Raw genomic sequence first — 10,069 nt, forward strand, 5'->3', positions numbered from 1 at the left:
TTTCTTTTCGACTGGGTACCAATCATCTTCTGTGACTTGGAGATACTGTGTCGTACCAAAGATGAGAGGAAAAATTTGGCATCGCTTATGACTGTCTCCCTGTCTTTTTTTTGTCCTTTCTTTTCGTGTCATGTTCCTCATTTTCCTCTATTTATTTTCTGTCTTTTTTTTTTTTTTTTTAGAGAGATGGCCTGGTGTCCGGAATTGGCCCATTTACACTTTGACCGAACCGGTCTGGTGACTAGCCAATCAAATCTTAATAAATCAGGGTTTTTTTTGTTTGTTTTTTTATGATCAGGGAAAATGACATAACTAAGTGCAAACAGACTGGGCTAAAAACAACACTCATTGGTGTGGATGCTGTTACTGAGGGAAGATGTTTGCTATTTCCAGTGTCAGTGAGGTGTTTGAAAAGCCTCTTTTCTACAGATGCACATTGGCCGATCAGCGGCGGCGCATTCAGCTTAATTAAGGATAACGAAACATTCATCAAATAACAGGAGGGCTTAACATTTTATAGTCAAGTTGTTTTGTTTTATCCTTTCAGGCTGTGAATGTGCGTGTGAATGACTGACTGTAGTGTAAAGCGCTTTGGGGTCGTTGGACTAGTTGAAGCACTATGCAAGTACAAGCCATTTACCATTTCAAGAGAACCCTTTCTGTCCAATCTTGGAAAAGTTCTGCATTTGGAAATGTTAGGGAACATCACTGAAATCTCAGATTTAGGTTAGGGATCCTGTGAGTACACACGAGGATCTCTGTTTGCAATTAACTCATCTGCAAGTGAACAATATTCCTTGTGGGTTTAGAATCAAGAAACTCAAAGCAACAATTGTGGTAAAGTTAATAGAAATATTGATAATTAGAAAGCTTGGTATTTTTCTTTTTATCATCCCATGGAAAGTCATCTTGTTGTGAACTAGGGCTGTGCATGACACATCCCGGCTACTGTCATTAGAAATCTGATCCACACGTTAGTCTCTCTTTCCTGAAAGCTAGGAGGAGAGGCTTTGCAGGAGACGCTGACAACGTCCTCAGAACATGCAAAGCCTGTTGCTCGATATGTCATAACTGGATGTAACATGCAGATGCTGCACTTCCAAGATGACAGCAACGGTTTAATCCTAAGGGGGGGAAAGTGTCATAGAGGTTTCTGGAATAAATACAAAGTTTTGAGAATGAAATGACAGTTCAGAAAACAACTGTTTAGTTCCATAATTCCTTTTCCAATGCAGCGTAAGTATTCTCATACTATGACAATTATACTCAGCAGAAATATGCTGCAGTCTTTCTGTTTTATTAAAAGTATGCGACCCAATACGTATCCTTATTGGGTCTAATTACATCTTTAATCCCCGCCCTACTTTTTTTTGCCAAAATGTGTATTTTGAATCGAGCTTTAAAAAAAAAAAAAAAGTCATTTATATGCGGTGTCAAAAGAAATTCGTGACTTACTTCCTTTTCTTTCCCTTTAAATGTGATTGTTGTCAAAAGGAATAGAGCACAACAATGCCTTGTTCAGTTCTTGTTGAATTCAAAGGCATTGCTAGAAGGGCTTGGGGAAGACCGCTTGCTGCTAGGGGCTGGTGGGCACAGACCAGCTAGAAAGTGAATTTTGCATACTGTACGGATCATCGCCCAGTTCAGCCCAGTCACATTGAATCTGCCGTCAACCAATTGTGCTTCATGAAACCGTCAACCCATATTTACGTCTGCCTGTTTTCTTCCCCGCGCAGCTGTAAACAAGGCCCCAGCTTTGAGCTGTCTTCCTCTGTCCCTGCGCAAGCTGCTTGCCAGGGGAGGGTCGACAGCGAGAGATAGTCCTCCCTAGGACACTTCCAGCTACCATTTCCAGACAAACACTCCAAAGTCTAGGGACACAGGCGTCAGGGGCGTGAGATTTTCTGGAAGTGATAGAAGTTTTCGGGAACTTCACATAAACAGCCCTCTCACTTTTTTTAATTTTCATAAAAAAAACTATCATAGTGTAGGAATACATTTAATCATTTTAAGCAACAAAAAAAAGATTCTTTTTTTCTGCATGTCTATGAAACTTTGTGAAGGAAATCAAAAATCATACAAGGATTCGACCAAAACACCTTAAAAATACATGAAGGCCTAAAGGATTTTTGTGTTCTAATGCTAAGGAAGAATCTTTTTAACTATAAAAATACAACATCAACAACAAAAAAATCCTGTATCAGTGAAATGTCATAAGAACAGTGGAAACGTCTACAAAGCCCCTTCATTAATGCTACTAAAGATAAGGTTAGCATTTTCTTTCAAAGACAAAGCCAGCCCTGCCATTAAAATGTGAAAGCATCTTAATTTATAGAGCAGATTTATATGAGCACGGTAATTGTGACCCACCAAACAGTTTCTTCTAAACAACAACTGCGTCAGTTGGTGTAGACAGAAAAACATAATTAGTATTCAAGCTTAATTAATCTACGCTGGCCCCCTTTAAGTGAATTAGTCAATTATTTATGCATGTGTGCTCCTTTGATGCTAACAGATTATGTATGTTAGTGGAAAAACCTTGAAAAATGACTTTGAAAACTTTCCCCCATAAAATGTCACTTCAAGCCTTTGCAAGTGACTTTATTTCAGTGAAGGCCATGAAAACTTTGTGGGCAGAAAAAAAAAAAAGCTTCCGTGAATTCTTATTTCATGTCAAATATTTTAATGCCAGGCAGTAAAACACTGATATTGCCTTGTCCAGAATCCAGGGCAAGGGACAAACTAAATCAGCCAAATATGTCCTTTTGTGTGTGCCCTAATCCATGGAATGGAAATCTAACACAGGTCGGATCAAGGTCTTTCTTAGGATCATGGGAACTCTTTGGGATTTTCAAGAGCCTTTTTGTTTTTACCCCTGAGAACTGGGCACTGGCCTCTGCACTCCTCAATCCCCCATTGAGAATGCAGAGGCAGCGCTCAGGAATGTTAAATGTCAATGGTCAGGCCGCACCAGCACCTTTCGAGAGTAGGAGAGTCTGAGGTATGAGGTATGGCCTTCTCGAGTTCAGCTCTATTATGTTATGAGGACCAGAAGTGAAACTGCACTCACGTTGCCAAAGGTGTCCATCTCCACAAATGGCCAAAGATCAACACAGGCTGGCTGCGATCGCTCTGCAACAGTGAACCCTGTCCCTTGTCAAAAAAAGACAACAAAAAAAAACAGAACTTGTAATAAACAAATCAAAAATATGCAACACAAATGAAAGCACCAATCTTAACCACACAATAAGACTGGCTGATATTACGGACGCATTAAATACCTCTTTTTTTCCTCAAAGTTTACAGTTAACTTTGTTGCTAAAAATGCAGAAGAGCTATATTAAGAAAAAGAGGAAGTAATTGTCAAAGTTTTTTTTTTCAACAAATTTATTATTCAAATCTCTATGTTGTTATTAAATTTGCACCAGATATCTGTATCGACCCAAGTAATCAACACACATAAACAATTCGGACCAAACAAGCCCATACATTGTAAGGAAGAAAGTTGAATGAGATGAATCCATCCTCTAGCGAAGGGCTCGCCTAAGCACCTTCCCATCCTCATTTTTACTCTGGTTACAACAAGCACTGTTGGAGCCATATTCCAAAAGTGGAAAGGACATAATTTCTCCTTAAACCAGCTTAACCAGGTCCGAATCACGGGATTTCAGACAGAGGGCACACAAGAGTATTCAGAAGAGTTGTTCAAGCAGCAAGAGCCACTTGCAACAAGCTTTAATAAAGAGCTACAAAGACCAGGCAAAGTTATTTCAAATAAAATACAAACAGAATGCATTAGGACCCGCCTGGCTACCGTGGAGACACGCTGCACAAGACTTCACTGCTGAAGAAAAAGCATGCTGAAATGGGTTTCAAACTCGCAACAGAACATTTGGACAAGCCAAGGACATATTAGGGGGTTATTATCTGTTCAAATGGCGCCAAAATACTTTGAGTGTCATTACCCTTGGGGAGAAACAGTTTTCATATAGTTGAATGAAGAAGTAATGTTTGACATTTTTAATATGAACATTTGCAAACACACAACCAAGGACAGCCTGTGGTTTGCAAAAAGCTTTTGAAGCAAACCAGTGAGTGACCTGACATGAATCCAATACAAAACTGATTAAAAAACAGACAAACATTAAAGCGCATAGAGGAAGCCTGCCGCACTTTTAAGATTTGAAGCCAGTTTATTCGGAGCATGTGGCCAAAATCCCTCCTACTAAATCTATGGTACTAGTTTCTCCACAAGGGACACTTTTTGACCCTGAAAACAACAACTTTTCTTTTAAGCATTTCATAATTTTCATGTCGCATAATTGATACTTATTCATTGTCTAATTCCACTCTTTACTCATAGATGAAATTATGAACTAATTTGTTTTAAATTCCTTCATATGTGCAGATTACTTTGATTACCGACAACTGGTGCGATTTCCATGTCAGTAGAGCTATTATAATATTTCGCACTGAATATAATAATGATGTTTTCAATCTTTATTTCCCCTCCTGTATCGTCGAAGCTTACTGTGCAGAACAAAATACCCCCTTCCAAGCAGTGTCACTCTATCTCTTTTCTGCTTGTATGTTTAAAACTATTATCTCTGCAATGCATCTTTGAGAAGAAAGGATAATAAACAGCCTTTATTTTCAGAGATAACAAATTATTTGCCCCGATTATTCAAATTGTTTGTTCATTTACATCTGATACAATATCATTTGGTATTTTTATCATCTTTTCCTGTGGTAATTCACATGGCTCGTGCAAGTTTCTGCTAAAATAGCAAAACAAACCCCGGGCAAAATGTGAAAGATTATCCCATACCATGCGAGCTGGGATGAAATGCTACACTTTTTCACACTGAACACTGCTCCGCTGGGTGTGATTGAAAAACATGTAACGCTATTGAATCCGTGGTTTGTATATGTGAGGGGAAAATGAGTGTTGTAACAAGTGGGGCAGTGTTTTTGTAATTGTTTCAAATTACACCCGACGTAATAACTCAGCGAAAGCAGAGCCAGTGTGCGGTCCGTTCACATTAACCAGGCAAAGACCACAGGATATCCATGTATCCTTATCGTGGCCTGAAAAAAAAAAGATTATGTAAACAAATGTGGAGGATAAAACTCCTTAGCCATGCTTCTAGCTGTCTCTGTTTGTATCCAATGGCACTTATCACCAGAAGGGGGATAGTACTTTAAGATACAGAAGGTGCTTTGCAGCATTTCCTACATGTGTATTATATAAAATTAGACACCCTCACGTTCCTGGTTTTGATTTGCTTAACTGTTTTTTTTTTCTGGGTTATTTAAAGAGTTGTGCGCGCCGTTGCGTGTGTGAATGTTTTACACAGGTTGTAAAATTGTGATGCTGTGAGAAGTCTATTAATTGTTAAAGCTGCACGCCTCCTGCCAAACACTGACTCTCTAAAGAAAGAGGCTGCCAACACTGTTGTGAACCACATAAAGGACCGATTTGTGTTTCTGCTAAAAGGTTCATGTTTTCTGTCAAAAAAACACAACTGCCATGTTGGGGTAAAAAAAAAAAAAAACAGGTCCATCGGAATCTAAAGCACTCCCTGAATCCTGAAACTCCCTGAGTTAGGATCAGATAAGCAAGATTAACATGTATGAGTTCAGTGATGCACTGAATTATTTAATGTGTGTCTAGATAAATTATACATACGGGGTTTGTGTGCAAATGCGTTTGTGTTTGACCTGTACATAGTATATTCTTTCCAGGTTTCATCATAGCCGCAAAGCTGCACCGAACAGCTCTGCTCAGAGTTTAACAACAACAACACAGCCTCTTTTTTTTTTCAGTTAATTGCTGTTTTGAATTTTGCAGCTAAAGTGTGTCTGCTTCTACAGATTCCTCTGCGTGACTCTTAGCAGATCTTTATTTATATCACAGCAGTTTATTTTTTTTTTGCTTGCATGACCTACATGTGTGCAGTGCTTAAAGAAGTTTGCGTCAACGATCATAAAAGCCAACATATAGACTTTGCAGCCTTGCAAATGTATTTCTACCCCTTGACCTATCATTGTCATTTAGTTACCGTGGACTTTAACGTGTTTTGATAGGATTTATTTTGTGATACAAAGCACAATGGAGGGAGTGAAATTTGTTTTTCCACTCCACTATTTTCAAAAAATGTTCAAATGCTTATGAGAACCTTTCATTTTGATCACAGCTGCAAGTCTTTTGTTGGATATAAACTTTGCAGATCTAGAAGGTAACCATTTTGCATAATCTTCTTCTGCAAAGCTGTTTAAACTAAACCATTATAAATTTGGCTGTACGTTTAGGGGGTTGTTGTCTGGCTAGAAGGTGGGCCTCCTACAGTGTTTTTTAGCCTCTATCAGGTTTTCCATCTGATGTGCCCTGTATTCAACTCCATGAATGAATGATGAAGGAAGGCATCCCCATAGCATGATACTGCCACTGCTGTTCAATAATGGAGATAGGGTATTCATGTGCAGCACAGGTTACAAAGGATGGCTTTAATCAGAGCCAAAGTTTTGTTTACTCCTTGTTCGTTTAAGCAAAGCGCTTCCTTTTTTTAATTGCTGTGTCCTCTTTTTCATTTCTTTGTTTGTTTTTTACATTCCGAAAGATAGATTTGTAAAATAAATCAATAGAAATCAGTATATCACTTTGCTTTTGTTATATAATCCCGCGGTCACATAAAACCTAAAAGAAAGTAGCCCAGAATCTGTGTTGGAAATGTGATAAAATGTGAATAAGTTCCACAGGTACCGGAAAAGTTGAACACAGAAAGCAAGTCTACAAAATACCGAGATCAACTTCTATCTATATGGATATTTTTTTTTTTCAGTCTTCTTACGTTACCCTGAGAATGACTACCTCCTCTGTCAGTTTGGGAGCTAAACTGTATCGACCCTTAATCCAGAATGACGGTGGGATCCTTGCTGCACCGGACTAAAGACTTCCTGAGCTTTATGGCATAGTGCGACCTGAAATCCTCACCTGACGCTTTTTTTTTTTTCTCTTTTGCACACACAGATCACGGATGTAATTCAATAGTCACGAAGGAACCGAGCATCTCTACAGCAAAGACTATTTTACTGGCCAGTGGACACAGGCCTGCTCTTAATGTACGACAACAGCTAATCCGCCTCACACCAAAGAGTTCAGACACATAAAACAGCAGCATTTCCTACACGCTGAGCAGCTCACATCCCTTTTCGTTTAAAAGTGAAAAGAATTTTAAGCATCAAACTTTATTTTCGAAGATAAATTCAAATTAGCCACTGCTAAGTAAACGTAAATGAACTGTACTAGAGTGAGCCAATCAAAGAATTCAGGTGTCATTAAGATAAAACACTTTAAATTCCTTAGCTTGCCACTGCAGATGTAAACTTCCAACAGGTACTGAACTTCCAAAGTGTGGAGTTTGATCAAGCTTAATTAACAAAGTAACAAGAAATAGCACCTTATATAGCTTACATGATATCATATTGGATTAATCAGAACGTTACCTTATGAAGTAAGACTTTTTCTGTTTTCAAGGGCAGTTTCTCAGCTGTTGTCAGGCCAGCAGTGAAGCATTTCCTAACACACAACCCACATGGTGTCAGATGACCTCCTCCCATTCATTCACTCTCACTGACTGAAATGCAAGTACAAGAGAAAGTCCTGAATTAATTACGCACATTTATTATGTACATAATGCATTTGAAAGATAGAAACTGGAAATTTGTGTAATTTGGTTACACATTTTGAGGAAGAGCAGTTAGTGGCAAAAAAAACTAACTTAACTATAGCAACATTTAGGTTAGCAACATCAAGTTTAAATCGTAGTAATGTTGGTGTTTTTCTGTGACGATGAGTTATTGATGTTAGCTGTGGCAGGAGGCGTCTTTAAGCAGGTGTTTACTTAGTGTTTGACCAGAACCCGCTGATTGTTTTGTCATCTTCTACTGCCCGTTATACCGTACTTCCCCGAACTGAAGTTAAACTGCACACACTGCCCTTTTTAACATCTATTATATGTAGTATGTCACAATTCACACAAAAGTAATGCCGTGCATTATTTATGGGGAAGTGCACACATATATATTTCCCACCCAAAGACATCCAATAAGCTCTGGGGCTGCTGTGAGGAATAGGTAGCGAATGCCCAGCGGATTGGCCCTGGACTAATAACACTAATGTCCCCTAAAAATAAAGAAATAAAAAATAATAAAAAAAAAAAAAGCTACAGGTAATGGTTCCCTTACAAACAAACATTCTGGCTGCCTTATTTATGACTGTAAAGCCATTATGCCATTGGTGGCCTTTTCAACCAAGGAAAAGACATTGTTCATATGTTGGTAGATTCTCCCGTCTGGAGCTTTGAATTTCTGCAATATCCTCCAGAGTAACCAGTGGGGTCTTTTCCTGGCCCAGCCTCTCAGCCATGCCTTGGTAGGTCGGGCGGTTTATGCCAGAATTTTGTTATTTTGTTTTGTTGTTTGTTTTTTTCGGATGATTTATGCGTATGTTTGTGTGTCAGAACCACTGAGTTTAATGGTGCTTTTTTTTTAGATGCTCAAAGCTTTGGAAATTGTCACACATTAAACTTCTTTGCTATTTTATCCCTAGGGTGTGTGTGTGGTGTGTTCCTTGGTTTTTATATATATTTTTTAAGTAAACCTGTGATGCCTTTTAATGTATTTAGGAGATAAAGGCCACTCAGGCGTGCTCTGTTTACTAACTAGGTGACTTTTGAAGACCATTAGTGGCACCGGATTTCCTTTAGGGTGTCAGAGTAAAGGGGACTAAATATGGATGCTTCAACATTATTTTTTTTTTCTAGAAAGAGAATGTTGAAAATCATGTGACAAATCTGTGATACAATTAACTTGTAAAAAGGAAAGTATTGCAAGGCACTGTATTGAAAAGGAACAGCGCTTATTTGTTCTTTGATATGCGGCACACCGTTTAGCTTTATCTTAAGTTTTTGATTAGTGACCCATGTCACAATCTTGCCTTGATTATCAAATAAAGCTGAAAACAATCAGGATTGAACAAGTTACAACAATACATCATTAATGCACATTTTAATCTGTCCGGCGCATCCTAAAGGGCCCTTGCAGCACCTATATTAGCAAATCATCGGGATGTTTTTTTTTTTTCCTCATTAAGCTGGTTTAATGTAATCCAAATAAGATCTTCACTGATTTGGACCTCGCATTTTCTGCCAAAGCTGTCGTTGATCGTTCATGTGATTTAAACAGAGACCTAAATCTCCATCTTATCCAATTAATTTTCTGTGCAGGCATGAGAGTGGCTAATGATGTTATCTTACCTAATTAACCTGTATAGGGATTCAACTCCAGGACAGGGGATTGTTCATCCTTCATCCCAGCGTTCATTATTATCATTATAATCATTATCATAAAGGGACTAACTTATGTTGGCCATTCCACCACCATTAATCTAGATTGAGTCTTTTTGGGAGAGAAACGATCCTTTGGGGTCATTTTTAATTATCAGTAACAGGATGGGAATTCTAGCAAAGCCAGGGAAGTTCGGTTGTGGCCATAGCAATAAATGGATTCCCGTGAGTCTGCACCACAGTGGGGCCACGGGGACGACGTTCGACGATCCTCAAAGTTTCCCGCTATCGGCTCTGTGACTGACTCTTGGCTTCAACCTATTAACGCTGTACACTTTGAGAAGATCAATAGCCTTCGTTGGGCCATGTGTCATTGGTTAATCGGATATTGATGAGGATATTGACATGCACCTAATTAATCTCAGGCCCAGTGCTGACTTTCATATGTTTCTTTAATTATGCACTTCATCTAAGTCCGCACAGAGCAACACGCTGGCATTCCTTTTTGACATTGAGGTATAAAGTTGATACATACGGTATATCGCATGGAGATACCATTTTGTTATCCTGAGGCAAAATTTATTTCCTATCAGAATAAATTTGCACCATTCTTTTTTGTGGCAGCTTGTATCAACATTGCAATGACTTTCATTGCATTTCTTTCTTTAGAATAAATTGCCGTTTGTTTGATAACAAAAACAGCATTTTGACCGCTTCATGAT

The 10,069-nt window shown here is 38.6% G+C and overlaps 1 protein-coding gene across 1 annotated transcript in view; it reads right to left on the reverse strand.

The window, feature by feature from the left end:
- LOC105927223 overlaps positions 1–7,605 on the reverse strand; it is a 108,196-nt gene extending 100,591 nt beyond the window's left edge. Inside the window, exons 1-2 of the mRNA XM_036134718.1 lie at positions 7,507–7,605; positions 3,071–3,153 (exon numbers count right to left, since the gene is read on the reverse strand). Of these exons, the coding sequence (XP_035990611.1) occupies positions 3,071–3,088 (18 nt within the window). The 5' untranslated portion in view covers positions 3,089–3,153; positions 7,507–7,605. The remainder of the gene's footprint in view (positions 1–3,070; positions 3,154–7,506) is intronic.
- Between the last annotated feature and the right edge of the window lie 2,464 nt (positions 7,606–10,069).

Source organism: Fundulus heteroclitus, unplaced genomic scaffold (genome assembly GCF_011125445.2).
Source record: "Fundulus heteroclitus isolate FHET01 unplaced genomic scaffold, MU-UCD_Fhet_4.1 scaffold_9.2, whole genome shotgun sequence".
NCBI classification, from domain to species: Eukaryota; Metazoa; Chordata; class Actinopteri; order Cyprinodontiformes; family Fundulidae; genus Fundulus; species Fundulus heteroclitus.